The following is a 17,202-nucleotide window of genomic DNA, read 5'->3' as shown; positions in this document are numbered from 1 at the left end:
AAATAAATGTGAAATGACGTACGCGAAAATACTCAGCGCGCTCTTCATTTGTCGTCAAATTAACTAGACGGGAACGCTACAGCAGCTATAACTAACCGGGGAAAGAAAGTGCTGTTGTACAACGCGCTCACCAAGGACGTCGTGAAGCAATTCTTCGGGGTCCTTCAGACGTACCTGGAAAGAATCTAGGAAAGAATAGCTTTGTTCAAAGAACAGCATCGTTTGAAAACAAGTAGCATTCCGGATTGACTGCGGGGCCCTCTAGTTGCACCAGTTGAAAATAATGCTATCGAGTGAATGCATTATCTTCGACGCGTCAAGAGATTGTATTTCTTTGAAATATTGACAACATTCGAACTTTTGGCGCCAATGTGTATGATTCGTCTAGAAAATGAGGTTCGTATAAATATAAATTGAGTAATCGATGTAAGTGTCCCGCTATATTTTCTGTAGAAGCGTTGTGAGAAAGTAGAGTGGCGAATGTGAATCCTGATCGAAACATCTGTTGCATGTTTATAAATATCTGACTGGCTTTATGCTGAATGTCTACCTAAAATAGATGTAGTCTAAATGAGATACACCTATCGGTAAAGAATCATTGTGGTCGGTAGGAACGTGGGGCAGAGCACAGTCACTACAGTTCCTCAAATTTCAGATTAACTTCCATCACTTACTAGAAATAGATCGTTGTCGCATCTTTTATATGCTGTTCTCTTAAACTAGACGTTTAAATGACTCCTGTTTATAAGTTTCCGTGCTCCATTATCAGCCGCTTTCTATAGGCGATATTGTTTTATATCAGTCGTATGCCTTGATCGTAGATTTGCCAAAATTATCAAAAGAAAAAGTTTTGAAATTAGTTGGTAGAAATGTTTCCCATCTAAAGTGGTGTATCATGTCCTGTCGAAATGCCTCTATTTCACAGTGATAGCCCTTTTTGGCTTGGTTGTTGAAATTGACTTACGAAATATTTGTGACTCATTTGTAAATCAAGTTGTGTGACAACCTTTGAGTCCTGCAGGTCTAACATTGTGAAGATTTATAAATTTTTTGTTCACTTGGTAATGTGACATGCAACAATTTTGTTAAATATCGGAAATAGCAGACGTTCCATCTGTAACAACTTCCATAACAGGCGGAATTAGCACCACACAAGACACTGGAATGGAAGCCATGCTGGGCATGGCTCCACCACACCTTTGGCTCAGGATGGAGGCAGCATTTGGGGCATACAGACTTAAAACTGGCAAAAACTGGGTCTCATTCAGATATCCAGAGTCACACACTAACATAGTGAGTGAGGTAAATATAGGAATGGCTGGGGAAATGCCTGCTGACTAAATAACAACTCCCAACTGCTTCAACAAGCCTTACAGTATAATAATTGGAAGGAGGCAGCAGTGGGAAAAAACAGTTCAACGCCATACGGCAGACATTGTTTAGTTCACTAATGGGTTGAAATCAGACCAAGGGGCAGGGGTGTACAGGGTAAAGCCAAGACTGGAGGGCATCATCTCTCTAGGAAAATTGGCCTCTGCATTCCAAACTGAAATTACTGCAATCAGGGCTTGTGTGGAGGAGAATATGCGTAGGTGCTACAATGACCATAACATATACATCTATTCAGACAGCCCTGAAATCATTGGCAGCTCCTACAAGATCTAAGATTGTTGCAGGTTGCCACAGGGCTATGGTGGAGTTATGGGGAAGCAATAGGGTAAACCTAGAGTAGGTCCCTGGCCACTCAGGGATCTGTGGCAGTGAACAAGCTGACAGATTGGCCAGGATGGGGGCAATAACTCCATAACTGATATTTTTGATTCTATAAAACTTAAAGCCATCTTGAGAGTTATGCACAATACTTCTGGGTTGTGATGATACAGCTGAAGGAGCTATCAGCTCTCTGGGAGCTATCTTATTGAAGTTTACATTGTCAGCATTAAACGGGCAGAGACCACTTGCTCAGAATCCATTTTGTATCCTTTCTTTTGTAAGGGAGTTCAGTGCTTCATCAAGGACAGGACCAAAGTGTTATTTCTTAAGTTTGCTCCTTGGGTTTGAACAATGCCACTTTTTGAAACGTTTCTTCTAAGCAAATTTTAATGGACAAAAAGTGACAGATAAATAGTTGGTATCAAATGGGTTGAATTCAAAAGACAGTTAGAATTATTTTATTTTCAGAACAAAACTGTGACGTGTATTGTCACCTGGCATCAGTGAAAAAGTTTGTGGCATTGCAGTGATTTTCAGCTAGCAATGGGAGAAACATATTTGTTATATACCGGAAGAAAGTGGCACCAGACATCCAGCCACTCTCCGAATGGCCTGTACGCTACAATTTGGGGGTACTATGAGCAGCATGACCTGATATTTGCACATACTTAAAACCTGTCATTGGTAGTACTAGTGAGACAGCTGCATTGGCTGTCACTAAAACTGTTAAATTTGCTTTTTCATCATTTTTCATACACAGTGTACTATCTCCATATCTTCCGTCACCTTTGGGATGGAGAAAGAAAGTGCCTTCATTGCAGTTAAACAAACAAATTGGATCATTTGTGTTATCAAGAAGGTTAATTGTAATTAAATAAACTGTTAGAGCAGGAAGCCAGGTACGAATATGAGTTTCTGTGATGTGTCTCACCGAGACGGATTTTGTGTTACTCCTTCAGTGAGTTCAGGACATCATATCAGAAAGGCAGAATATCATTTTGTCAGGCCCGCTATTAGTAAGAGGAGATAGGTCTCTGAATTTCTGTCGTAAGATGTTCGCCACTGTCCAGAACTTGCTGTTCGGTGACTGGATACTATAGTTTTGCCATTGACAACCATTCTACTATAAATTTCTCTTCTTCATGAGTCAGAATAATTATTGGTCCTATTCTGCGTACGTATGGGCTTTACCAGATATTTTATAAAGAAGTGTAGTTAGAGGAACAGCGAACTGCTTGACTGCTGCTACTGCTGCTTTTGCTAGTGGCATGGCTGCCAAAACTTGTTCTATGGCTTTCGTCATTGCATTGACTGAATAGTCATGCTAGGTCCCATTCCCCCCATGAACCATGGACCTTGCTGTTGGTGGGGAGGCTTGCGTGCCTCAGCGATACAGATAGCCGTACCGTAGGTGCAACCACAACGGAGGGGTATCTGTTGAGAGGCCAGACAAACGTGTGGTTCCTGAATAGGGGCAGCAGCCTTTTCAGTAGTTGCAAGGGCAACAGTCTGGATGATTGACTGATGTGGCCTTGTAACAATAACCAAAACGGCCTTGCTGTGCTGGTACTGCGAACGGCTGAAAGCAAGGGGAAACTATAGCCGTAATTTTTCCCGAGGGCATGCAGCTTTACTGTATGATTAAATGATGATGGCGTCCTCTTGGGTAAAATATTCCGGAGGTAAAACAGTCCCTCATTCGGATCTCCGGGCGGGGATTACTCAAGAGGATGTCGTTATCAGGAGAAAGAAAACTGGCGTTCTATGGATCGGAGCGTGGAATGTCAGATCCCTTAATCGGGCAGGTAGGTTAGAAAATTTAAAAAGGGAAATGGATAGGTTGAAGTTAGATATAGTGGGAATTAGTGAAGTTCGGTGGCAGGAGGAACAAGACTTCTGGTCAGGTGACTACAGGGTTATAAACACAAAATCAAACGGGGGTAATGCAGGAGTAGGTTTAATAATGAATAGGAATGCAGGTAAGCTACTACAAACAGCATAGTGAACGTATTATTGTGGCCAAGATAGATACAAAGCCCACACCTACTACAGTATTACAAATTTATATGCCAACTAGATCTGCAGATGACGAAGAAATTGAAGAAATGTATGATGAAATAAAAGAAATTATTCAGATTGTGAAGGGAGACGAAAATTTAATAGTCATGGCTGACTGGAATTCGAGTGTAGGAAAAGGGAGAGAAGGAAACATAGTAGGTGAATATGGATTGGGGCTAAGAAATGAAAGAGGAAGCCGCCTTGTAGAATTTTGCACAGAGCGCAACATAATCATAGCTAACACTTGGTGTAAGAATCATGAAAGAAGGTTGTATACATGGAAGAACCCTGGAGATACTAAAAGGTATCAGATAGATTATATAATGGTAAGACAGAGATTTAGGAACCAGGTTTTAAATTGTAAGACATTTTCAGGGGCCGATGTGGACTCTGACCACAATCTATTGGTTATGACCTGTAGATTAAAACTGAAGAAACTGCAAAAAGGTGGGAATTTAAGGAGATGGGACCTGGATAAACTGAAAGAACCAGAGGTTGTAGAGAGTTTCAGGGAGAGCATAAGGGAACAATTGACAGGAATGGGGGAAAGAACTACAGTAGAAGAAGAATGGGTAGCTCTGAGGGATGAAGTAGTGAAGGCAGCAGAGGATCAAGTAGGTAAAAAGACGAGGGCTAGTAGAAATCCTTGGGTAACAGAAGAAATATTGAATTTAATTGATGAAAGGAGAAAATATAAAAATGCAATAAATGAAGCGGGCAAAAAGGAATACAAATGTCTCAGAAATGAGATCGACAGGAAGTGCAAAATGGCTAAGCAGGGATGGCTAGAGGACAAATGTAAGGATGTAGAGGCCTATCTCACTAGGGGTAAGATAGATACTGCCTACAGGAAAATTAAAGAGACCTTTGGAGAGAAGAGAACGACTTGTATGAATATCAAGAGCTCAGATGGAAACCCAGTTCTAAGCAAAGAAGGGAAAGCAGAAAGGTGGAAGGAGTACGTAGAGGGTCTATACAAGGGCGATGTACTTGAGGACAATTTTATGGAAATGGAAGAGGATGTAGATGAAGATGAAATGGGAGATATGATACTGCGTGAAGAGTTTGACAGAGCACTGACAGACCTGAGTCGAAACAAGGCCCCCGGAGTAGACAACATTCCATTGGAACTACTGACGGCCTTGGGAGAGCCAGTCCTGACAAAACTCTACCATCTGGTGAGCAAGATGTATGAAACAGGCGAAATACCCTCAGACTTCAAGAAGAATATAATAATTCCAATCCCAAAGAAAGCAGGTGTTGACAGATGTGAAAATTACCGAACTATCAGTTTAATAAGTCACAGCTGCAAAATATTAACACGAATTCTTTGCAGATGAATGGAAAGACTAGTAGAAGCCAACTTCGGGGAAGATCAGTTTGGATTCCGTAGAAACGCTGGAACACGTGAGGCAATACTGACCTTACGACTTATCTTAGAAAAAAGATTAAGAAAAGGCAAACCTACGTTTCTAGCATTTGTAGACTTAGAGAAAGCTTTTGACAATGTTGACTGGAATACTCTCTTTCAAATTCTAAAGGTGGCAGGGGTAAAATACAGGGAGTGAATGGCTATTTACAATTTGTACAGAAACCAGATGGCAGTTATAAGAGTCGAGGGGCATGAAAGGGAAGCAGTGGTTGGGAAGGGAGTAAGACAGGGTTGTAGCCACTCCCCGATGTTGTTCAATCTGTATATTGAGCAAGCAGTAAAGGAATCAAAAGAAAAATTCAGAGTAGGTATTAAAGTTCATGGAGAAGAAATAAAAACTTTGAGGTTCGCTGATGACATTGTAATTCTGTCAGAGACAGCAAAGGACTTGGAAGAGCAGTTGAATGGAATGGACAGTGTCTTGAAAGGAGGATACAAGATGAACATCAACAAAAGCAAAACAAGGATAATGGAATGTAGTCGGATTAAATCTGGTGATGCTGAGGGAATTAGATTAGGAAATGAGACACTTAAAGTAGTAAAGGAGTTTTGCTATTTGGGGAGCAAAATAACTGATGATGGTCGAAGTAGAGAGGATATAAAATGTGTGCATGTGTTCTTTTTAACCGTTCTCGTTCGATTTTCACCTTTCCTGAGTTGCGCTTGAGGGACACTATTCTTTCTTTTAAAGACACGGTGAGATTTCTGGGGCTCATTTTTGACTCGAGGCTCACGTGGTTACCTCATCTTAAAGACCTGAAACGGCGGTCGCTTCAGGCTTTAAGTATTTTAAAATGTCTTAGCCACAGTACATGGGGAGCTGACAGGACTTGTCTGCTCCAGTTTTACAGGGCGTTTGTGCGATCTCGGCTCGATTATGGGTGCACGGTGTATAGGTCTGCGAGGCCTTCGTACTTACAGATTTTGGACGTTGTCCACCATGAAGGGCTTCGGTTGGCCACTGGGGCATTCCGAACTAGCCCCATACCAATCCTCTGTGCAGAGGCTGGTGAACCGCCACTTCATATGCGGCGACGGCTACTTACGGTACGCCAGGCGTATAAAACTTTGTCCACACCATACACACCTGCATACCATACCGTTGCTCAGCCTCCTCTGGCACGGTTATTTCATAACCGGCACCGTGCGACGCAGCCCTATGGGATTCGCGCACAGGATTGCCTCGCTGCACTGTCTATGGCTGGTCTTCGTGTTTTACGTCGCGGTTGGAGCAGATCTCCACCTTGGCTCCTCCGGAGACCCAAACTTATTTTAGATTTGACTCGTTTTAAGAAGGATGGCACGCCAGATTTTACATTCCAGTCACTTTTTTTAAACATTTTAGATGTGCATCACGGTTTCACTGTCGTTTACACTGATGGCTCCAAACAGGAGAATTTCCTTGGCTGTTCTGTGGTGTTCCCTGACCATCTTACCCGGATTCGCCTCCCTGCTGAATATACCGTTTTCGCAGCGGAGCTCCACGCGATCCTGAAGGCACTGGAGCAGATGAATCGTGTTCGGGGCGATCGATTTATTCTCTGCTCCGATTCTCTTAGTGCCTTACAATCACTGCAGAACCTATACCCGACTGAGGAGATGGTCCAGCTGATACATGGCCAACTGTACTTGCTCCAACAGCGGGGTAAGGAGGTATCCTTCTGCTGGGTGCCTGGTCATGTCGGCATATGGGGCAATGAACAGGCTGATCGGGCTGCCAAGGAGGCCTGCAGAGAGCAGGATGTGGTCCAGTGTCCTATCCCCTTGCAGTCAGTCATCGCCGCACTCCACAGGAAGTGCATGGAGTTGTGGGAGGACGAATGGCTGGCGGTGACGGCCAATAAACTGCGGTCGGTAAAGTCAACCTCTCGGCCGTGGCGTTCCTCCTGCTGGTTGCTCAGGCGGGAAGAGGTGGCCCTCACACATCTTCGGATCGGGCACTGTCCTCTGACGCATAGCTATTTATTACTGCGGGAGGATCCTCCGTTTTGTGATGCTTGTGGTGTGCACATCTCTGTCCGGCACATTTTAACAGACTGCATTTTATACCGTGATGCACGGGCAGAAGCACAAGTTGATGGGGATCTGCCTTGTATTTTAGCAAACGATGAGACGTGTGTGTCTAGGGTTTTTAAGTTTTGTGATGTGTCTGGCCTCTGGCCTAAACTTTTAGGCTGGAGGTTTTAGTGTATTGCAGAGTGGCTGACTCCTCCCTTTTTTTCCTTGCGGTCAGCCAGCCACTTCCATCTGCTACATTGTTTTAGCTCCCTCTACCTTTTTCCTCCTGTGTTGTCCATATTTTACTGCTGACGCCCTGCTTCATCCCACGCTTCGGTGTGGGTGAGCACATAGTTTCCAATGATTGTTCCCCGTGTTTTCTGTTCCGTTTTATGTAAATGTTCTGAGCTTTTTTTTTTTTCTTGACACCCGTCTCACTACGATACTGCACGGGCGCTGAAGACCTTGCTGTCGTGCGCCCACAAAACCCCTCTACTACTACTACCCCCGATATAAAATGTAGACTGGCAATGGCAAGGAAATCGTTTCTGAAGAAGAGAAATTTGTTAACATAGAGTATAGATTTAAGTGTCAGGAAGTCATTTCTGAAAGTATTTGTATGGAGTGTAGCCATGTATGGAAGTGAAACATGGACGATAAATAGTTTGGACAAGAAGAGAATAGAAGCTTTCGAAATGTGGTGCTACAGAAGAATGCTGAAGATTAGATGGGTAGATCACATAACTAATGAGGAAGTATTGAATAGGATTGGGGAGAAGAGAAGTTTGTGGCACAACATGACCAGAAGAAGGGATCGGTTGGTAGGACATGTTCTGAGGCATCAAGGGATCACCAATTTAGTATTGGAGGGCAGCGTGGAGGGTAAAAATCGTAGAGGGAGACCAAGAGATGAATACACTAAGCAGATTTAGAAGGATGTAGGTTGCAGTAGGTACTGGGAGATGAAAAAGCTTGCACAGGATAGAGTAGCATGGAGAGCTGCATCAAACCAGTCTCAGGACTGAAGACCACAACAACAACAACAGGTCCCATTATCTGTAAGATAAGTTAATTTACCAATAATCTACAGCCATTTCTGCCTGTCACTGACATCGTGTCAAACACTGGTCAGTTATAACAAAGAAATACATTTTCAAGGTGCCGATGAATGTGATTAAAGGGGACATTTTTGTTCATTTATATTACTACACTTTTTTGAAAAACTGGTGTATCAATGATTTACAGAGCATGTCAGAAAGTGGAACAATAAACAATTATATGTTCCATTAATTGACACCCCTCCCGACATGCCTACACTGATGTAGAATTGAAGTTTTGAACATGGTATTCTAAATATATAATTTACTGATGCTCCATAATGACATATTTTGCCACTACAAATAGTAGAACAACTTACGTTAATGATTTCCGTAGAAATAATAGAACCACTGGTCACATCTTTGATGATTTTTCTATTCATAACAACAATGCAGAGTACTTATTTCTGTCGAAAGTCATATCTGTGTAGTTGAGCCTATGGAACAATCTAGTGTGCAATTTTAATCTGCCAAGAATTCCTCTTTATCAATTTCTTCTGCACTATATAACATAATGAAGTTGTAATTTCGATGTAGTTTCTAATCTGACCAAAAGCTATTCACAGAAGTCTGTCTCCGTAATCCTTTGCAATTCTGTGCATAAATTTTTGTTATTTTCGAAAGTAGTGTTCAGCGGAATGATTTGTCAGGTTAAATGGTTATGAATCAGGGTTCATGTTTGGTTACCTGTAGTTCACTTCTACTGAATGCCACTATATTCTTCCTGTGATTATGAAGACTATATAGACACAACATATTTGTTTGTGAACATTTTTGTTACCAGAACGTGTAAGAGAGCACTGCCCTAAAAAATAAAAATAAAGCAAAGCAGAAAGCCACATACTCGGACTGTATTGCATATTTTAAATACTAATACTCATTTTGTACATAGATTTGTTTGAAAACAGGTAACATTAGTTTCCTGTAGTCCTGCTGTCAAGTTACAGTCCTATGGAGCCCAGAACTTTCCATGCTGAGTTAAGGGTTAGATCAAGAAGTGGTTTATCAATGCACTTTAGTCCAATAAGAGTTAACTGCGAGGTTCCATGAACAGAGGGCAGTTAAGATGCTCTATGATTATGACTGCAATGGAAGAAGTTTTTACAAAGGCAAATGCAGTTTGACATATGTGGAAGACTGTATAAGTTATTGACTGAAATGGTTAATGGACCCACTGTTATGTCCAAAATTCATAGAGATAATGACTCAAAGACTGCTGGATGGAGGAAGTCGGCAGAATACTTTCTGATGACAAGAAATAGATGCTTAAATAAACACACACAACTATGACATGAACTACGTAATTAATACGACAATCAGATGTTAGCTTCCACTCAAGATCATCTATTGGAGTTTTCGAACTCATTACTGGTAGGGCATGTGTCCTGGAGGGCATGTATCCTGAGTTCGTGAGGGTGGTAGGTCCACTGATAGTGCTTTATTTGACAGCATTACTGAATGAGGCATTGCGAATAAATAGGATCCTGGCAAACTGGGAAACAGCTAGGGCAGTAGTGATGAAAAAGGAAAAGAATAAAGAGTGAAAAGCCATAAATCTATTTGCTTATTAAATGTCATTCTGTATCCATACTCTACAAACAATCATGAGGTGCATGGCAGAAGGTATGTCCCATTGTATGCCCAGAGTTCAGGAATATCTGCATTGTGACTAGCTGCAGACACACATGGAGCTCTTTGGTCTGAACTAGTATAGGTATGGATTGAGAACAGGGAAGTCTATTGATAGTGCGGTTAATAGAGCTTTTCAGGTAATAGAAAATTTGAAGAATGCAGATGTGTTAATGACAGAGACTGCAAGTGCATTCGGTAGTCTTCGGTGGCCTGCAATCTTTGCACACCTCAGAGACCTTGGAGTCCAAAAATGTTTGTACAAGAGCTTTGTCAATTATTGTTGTGGGCAAAGTGTCCAGTGGCTTGCAGGACAGAGCAAGGTAATCAAGAAGATTATCAATGGCTGTCCTCAAGGCTCCATAAGTGAGCCATCATTCTGGGATGGTAGTATTGCATGCCTATTATATCTGTTAGATGGGGTAGATACACAGATGACATCCTAATAATTGTGTCCGCGGACCCTGGGAGACTTGAAGACGAATGATGTGTTTGTACAGATGCAGCATTGGTGCACGGGCAACAGACTGACTATAGATGTTCATAAAATCATATACATATTTCTGAAGAAAAGACTTTCTCCTACCAGAAATCCTTCCTTGAGGCATGAGGGAATCACTATAAAATGGAACACTATTTGCAGGTGTCTAATTACCATAGTACACAGTGCAGTCACATTGCGAAGCTATCTTCAACACTCTTGTGGGCTTCGCTGCCACCGTTTGGATGCTTTGTCTTCGACTGGAGAGCTACAGAAAAACACTGCAATGAAAAAAGCACATGTCTGAGGCTCATCACTGCCTTTTGTACTACATCTGTTGAGGGTTTACTGCTGATTCTTGGGCTGTGTCCAGTGGATATCATGGTATGTTACAGGGCAGTGTTGTATTGATTGGGGTGGGAACAATATGATCGTGTATATGAGATCACAGGAACTCATATTACTGATAAGCCACATAAGAGCTTGGAAGTTAGATGAATGACAGTCTGACTGGGATACTAGAAGCAATGCAGTATATACGTAACAGCATATTCCGAAACATTAGGAATAGGCTCAAATTGTACCTCCTTACGGGAGGTATTGTGTACCAGGTCATGTTCCAAATTTCAAATGCATCGAGTGGAATGTAGTTACACGTCAATCCGTGAATGTGAAGAGGAAGGGTCTGCCAATCATGTTGTTTTCAGTTGCCCCTGTATCAGGGTAGAGAGAGAATGCAGACAATTAAACTGTGATCTGCAAACAACTGTAAGTGACCAAACCTTATGGCCTACAGTTAATATGATTGCACATCTAATATCTAAAAGGTAGCTACTCAAATTTGTCTATATAAGGTGCGTTGCCATGCAATGTCAACAGATCACAAAGTGTTTTTATGTCTACACACACTCTGCGATCCACCCTATGGTGCGTGGAGGAGTGTAACTTGTACCACTACTGGTCACTTCCTTTCCTATTCCACTTGCAAATAGAGCGAGGGAAAAATGACTGTCTATATGCTTCTATACAAGCCTTAGTTTCTCTTGCCTTGTCTTCAAGGTCCTTACAAGAAATCTACATTGGCAGCAGTAGATACGTTCTACAGTCAACTTCAAAAGCAGGTTCTCTAAGTTTCCTCAACGGTGTTCCTCGAAAAGAACTTCACCTTCTCTCCAGGAATTCACATTTAGTTCCCAAAGCATCTATCTTAACAAATATAGCTGCCTGCCTCTGAATTGCTTTGATGCCTTCCTTTAATCCGACTTTGTGAGATCCCAGACTCTCCCGCAGTACTTACGAATGGGTCGCACTAGTGTCCTATATGTGGTCTCCTTTACAGATAATCACACTTTCGTAAAATTCTCAGAATAAACTGAAGTCGACTATTCGTCTTCCCCCCTACAATCCTTATGTGCTGGTTCCATTTCATACTGCTTTGCAACGGTATGCCTAGATATTTAATTGACATTATTGTGTTAAGCGTCTCATTACTAATGCTGTATTCGAACATTACAGGATTGTTTTTGCTACTCATCCATATTAACTTAATTTTTTTTTACATTCAGACCTGGCTGTCATTCATCGCTCCAACTAGAAATTTTGTCACAAATCTAGTGTCCTCCTACAGTCACTCAGTGACAAGGGGTAATTACCTTGGTTTGTAGCAAGAGGCAATTGTAATTTCTCTTCTGAAGGAAGACAAGATTTTGACATATGGTGTTTCTTTGATAAGAAACATAAGGAAAACACTGAAACTAAAGGGGAACCATCATGTGGTAAGTGTTCTCGAAATGGTGTTCAGAGGCTACTGTTCAACTCTTGAAAATCTGACTCAGTTGGAGGCTGTGGTACAGAAGTCAATTTTTGCTCAACATGCTATTGGATTCTTTATTAACATTAAGAAAACTAAGATTTGTCAGAGGTATAATTCTGTGCGAAAACTTCTCAGCTGAGATTCTCATGGACAGGTGCCAACATTTTAAAAATCTTCCTTTCCCAGCAGATTCTTCTGCTACAAAGATTGGAATTCCCTTTCAGCTGAACTGATCCAGGCTAGTAACATCTCTAGGGCAGTGGTCCTTAATCTTTCATACACTGTTACACCCGAATAAGATCAGATACCAGCCAATACTTACTCTTTACAATCTTTTCCCACTCATTTTAATTTCAAGAATGAAAATAATGTTCAGAGTTCATTCAGTTCCTCAGTTTTGTGTTCATTGCTACCATAGTCGAAACTCCACTTTTACACCTACATGTTGTGGTGAATGGAAACAGTATTCTTAAGGCTTTTCCTGAAAATAATGGGTGCTAGCCATGATCCTTTTGCCAAAATGTTTCCAGTTCTGTTGCAGCCTACCATATGCTGTGTTCTTTATAGCTCAAGATCTTGAGCTTTGGCTTGGTTTTTGCCTTATGAGAAGATTCTTCTATGTACTGAAAATTTTCTTATAATCCAGGCATTTTCTTAAAATTTTCTGTATCAGCAAAATCTTTGCTAATTAGTTCATTGTTCGTGAAGCAAATGTAGACTTAATTCATCAGTGAATAACCATTTTTTCACGCGAAGAAAACTGGAAATCTTACTTCTGTCTAAGTCTTGATTCATTGATCCTATCCTGCAATGGTTGTTTCTTCACTAATCCCCTGATCTTATCATTCTTTAGCCTGTGCCTCGTCAGTTCAGTACTATTTCTCAAGAATCTCATCTCACTAGCTTGTATTTTGCTTCTCTCTCTTCCTTTCTTTATCGTTATTTCTATGTTCCAGGATGGTGCCACTCTGTTGATTGTGTCATCCATTACCACAATGAAGAGCAGTGGGGAAAATGCACTTTCCTTCTACTTCTGTTGCAGTCAGTTGTATCTCACCCCCTCCTTCTTCGACAGCTCAAACTCTGTTGTACATGTATCTTATCCTCCATATAGTCTGATTTGGTATTCCTCCGTTCTCCAGGGACTTTCGTCCCTTGTTACTGCATACAGTATCATACACATTTTCTGTCCCCAGAAAGGCCATCAGTCCATCTATTCCCTGTTCATAGTGGTGTTTCTGTAACTGTCTTACAGTGAAAATTAAATCTAGTGTGCATCTTCGTACCTTTAACCGATGTTGTTCTTCCCTCATTGTACCTTCTGTTTTTGTCCAAATTGACATTTTCAAAACTTCCTCATTTTTGCTCACTGGCTCATCGATGTAATTCGCTGATAGTTTTTGCACTATTTCCTATTACTTCTCTTGAAGATTGGGGCAACTATTCCTTTCTTCCAGTCTTCTGTGGTTCTTCTCTCTTTCCACGAAATTTTCGTCACTCAATATGCCCATTGTCACTATCTATACACTTACTTCATCCAAATTTGGTGCCTTTCATCTTCTTTGTTGCACCTTCCACTAGCCACTACAATAAGTCCTTTTCTGTTTGAGCTCCTCTTCTTCCTCCTTGTACAGGTATCCATTAGCGTTTAAGAACTTGTGAAAACAATCCTTCCACATGATCTTGAGTTCCTCATTACTTTCTGTATCTTGGCCACTTCTATTTGCCATTCAAACATAGTCCAACATATCATTCTGCCTTTTTTAAGCATTCCGTGTAAGACCATTTTTGAAACTTCACTATCGTCCTCCATCATTCTAGTCTACTGTTCCTTGCACCCTTGTATCTTCTCTCCCACCACTCTTTTTGTTCTATCTTGTCTGGTACTCTTCTCTCATCTGTACTTTTGTATTCTATAATCACACGATGAAGGTTCAGTTCTGCTTCTGCACTGTATCTTTCATTTCTTCATTCCACCATGGTGTTTGCTTCCTTCTCTTTTTGCTGCTTCTCCTACCACAAACTACTTCTGCTACACTTACTAGTGTCCTCACCCCCTGCAGGACCGGGGTTAGAACATGTCCGAGGTATTCTAGCCTGTCGTAAGAGGCGACTGAAAGGAGTCTCACACTTTTTGGCCCTATGAGTTCAGGTCCCATTCTGACCTGCCACTTTCAAAATTCTACAGAAGTGCGGGCCATATGGGGAAGGACGCCTTACGGGTGGGGTGAGCCCCTGATCGGAGTGGGTGGCATCAGGGCGGATGACCCGCAATGAAGCAGACTAAGTCATCTCTTGCTGGTGACCATGCGGCACCAGCAGTCTCTAAGAAGGGCAAGATCGAATACAATGCCGACAGGTATGACCCTAAACCGTTTCCCTCCCTCACTACACCATGGGAGAAACATGGGGCTACAGAACTGCGAGAGCCATATTTGCCTCGATTTTTAGTCTTAGCAGAACTGATGGGGACTCCTTTCTACCTACAAAGCGTCAATTTGATGCAAAACGATGCAATCTTGATTCAGACAGCATCCCCAGCCCAATTCCGAGCATTACTTGCCTGTGACAAGCTGGGTGATATTCCTGTTTCCGTCACTTCCCATAAAATCTCAAAATGTTCCAGGGAATCACTTTCCATCGCGATCTCCTCTTGCAGGCTGACGACAAGCTCTGCGCCAATTTAGAACGACGGGGTGTTCATTTCATCCGGCGCGTTTACAGGAGACACAAAGACAACAGGGTTGCTATTGGTGCCTTCATCTTGGTCTTTGAGTGTGATTCATTGCCTGAAAATGCGAAGGTGATGGTTCACCGCTGTGACGTTAAATCATACAAGCGTCCCCCTATGCGGTGCTTTAAGTGCTGGAAGTTTGGACACATGTCTTCCCACTGCACATCCAGAGCCACGCGTCGGGGCTGTGGACATCCACTGCACCCAGATACTCCATGTGCACCTCCTCCCACTTGCATCAACTGTGGAGAGCACCACACCGCCTGCTCGCCAGACTGCCCAGTACTCCAGAAGGAGTGGAAAATGATGGAGTACAAGACCCTGAACTGGTTGACTTACACAGAGGCTAAACATAAATTTGAAAGATTACACCCATTCAGTTAATGTCGACATATGCTGCAGCTACGTCACCATCACTGTCCCCAGTGCCAGTGGCTCCTCACGCTGTGCCACGAATAGTGGGCCCTCCGGTCCACCAGAATACATCTGCCCCCTTGGTGGTAGGGGCAAATCTTCCTCCATTGCTCCCAAACACCTTCTTTGGGAGCAAGCCCCTCCCCTCCCCCCCTCCTGATGCAGGCGAATCAACCCCCTCCCCCTGCCAGAGAAGCAACAGCCTCCTCCGGCTCCTATCGTGTGGAAGGGGTCCTTTGGGGCCCTCTCTCCCAAGGTCTCCACTAATGCCACGGCAGACACTCGCCAGTGGCTCAAGGAGCCAAAAGCTGCTGGACGAAGAGCTTCACGGTCTTCCTCCATGCCTGAAGCCGCTTTGGAGAAATCTTTCCAGCAAGCCCTTAAAGAGAAGCGATAGAGCAAGCAAACTAGGAAGAAGTCTGTTAAGAAACAGGACCCTCTGGTGGCCCCAACACCACCACTCCCTATCAGTTCTGCATCTGAGGATGCGGTGGAGATCTTAGTGTCCCCTGAGGACCTGGATCTCACTGATGCCTCATCCAGCATTGAAATGGCTACAAATACTCCATCGGTGGCAGCAGGTGACCCTGAGGAATAACATGCCTCCTTGTGCGCTTCATGCCTTCCCAACCTCACGATAACATCATCCTCCAGTGGAATTGAGGCGGTTTTTTCCACCACCTGGCTGAGCTACGGCAATTCTTCAGCTGTGCACCTGCTTTCTGCATTGCCCTTCAGCACACCTGGTTCCCGGAAATGCGGACTCCTGCCCTCTGTGGCTATAGGGATATTACAAGAACCATAGTGGCTATAATTGAGTGTCAGGTGGAGTTTGTGTCTATGACCTAAACTCAGCATGCAGTGAACCTGTGCCCCTTCAAACCCCTATTGAAGCTGTGGCTGTCAGGACAAGGACGACACAGGAAATAACTGTCTGCAACGAATATCTTCCTCCAAATGGTGCAGTACCTCTGAATGCGTTGGCTGCACTGATTGATCAATTCCCTAAACCTTTCCTACTTTTGGGAGATTTTAACACTCATAACCCTCTTGTTGGGTAGCACTGTGCTTACTGGCCGAGGCAGAGATGTCGGAAATTTACTGTCAACTCGACCACTGCCTCTTCAATACATGTGCTCCCACACACGTCAGTGTGGCACATGGCATATATTCGTCCATTGATCTCTCGGTCTGCAGTCCTGGCCTTCTCCCATCTATCCACTGGAGAGCACATGACGACCTGTGTGGTAGTGAACACTTCCCCATCTTCCTATCACTGCCCTGGCGTCAGGCCCACGGATGCGTGCCCACATGGGCTTTAAACAAGGCAGACACTTTCGCCTCTGCTGTCACTGTTGAATCTCCCCCACATGGTAACATCGATGTGGTGGTTGAGCAGGTAACTACAGACAATCCTTTCAGCGGCTGAAAATGCCATCCCTTGTTCTTTATGGTGCCCCCAGCAAAAGACGGTCCCTTGGTGGTCGCCGGAAGTTGCTAAAGCAATTAAGGAGCTTCAGCGAGCTCTACAGCGGCATAAATGGCACCCTTCCCTGGAACACCTCATAGCCTTTAAACAGCTCTGTGCCCGTGTTCGCCAGCTAATCAAAAAATGGAAACAGGAGTGTTGGAAGAGATATGTCTCAACCATTGGGTGCCATACGTCACCTTCCCAAGCCTGGGCAAAGATCAAACGAGTTTTTGGGTGCCAGACCCCCAACAGGTGTTAACATAAATGGCGTGTTATCTACCGACGCAAACACGATTGCTGAGCACTGTACACACGCCTCTGCGTCGGAGAATTACCCCCCAGCCTTTTGCACTCTCAAACGG

At 43.1% G+C, this 17,202-nt stretch overlaps 1 protein-coding gene across 2 annotated transcripts in view; it reads left to right on the top strand.

Moving 5' to 3' along the window:
• The first annotated feature begins 264 nt into the window (after positions 1-264).
• Positions 265-17,202, top strand: part of LOC126237284 (uncharacterized) — a 182,527-nt gene continuing 165,589 nt past the window's right edge. For both annotated transcript variants that reach the window (XM_049947230.1, XM_049947229.1), the window contains exon 1: positions 265-396. In XM_049947230.1, coding sequence (XP_049803187.1) covers positions 392-396 — 5 coding nt within the window. In that variant the 5' untranslated portion in view covers positions 265-391. The remainder of the gene's footprint in view (positions 397-17,202) is intronic.

The sequence above is a fragment of the Schistocerca nitens genome, chromosome 2, assembly GCF_023898315.1.
Source record: "Schistocerca nitens isolate TAMUIC-IGC-003100 chromosome 2, iqSchNite1.1, whole genome shotgun sequence".
Taxonomy (NCBI): Eukaryota; Metazoa; Arthropoda; class Insecta; order Orthoptera; family Acrididae; genus Schistocerca; species Schistocerca nitens.
Note: the sequence above shows the minus strand (reverse complement) of the source record. Positions and strands in the feature narration are given on the sequence as shown.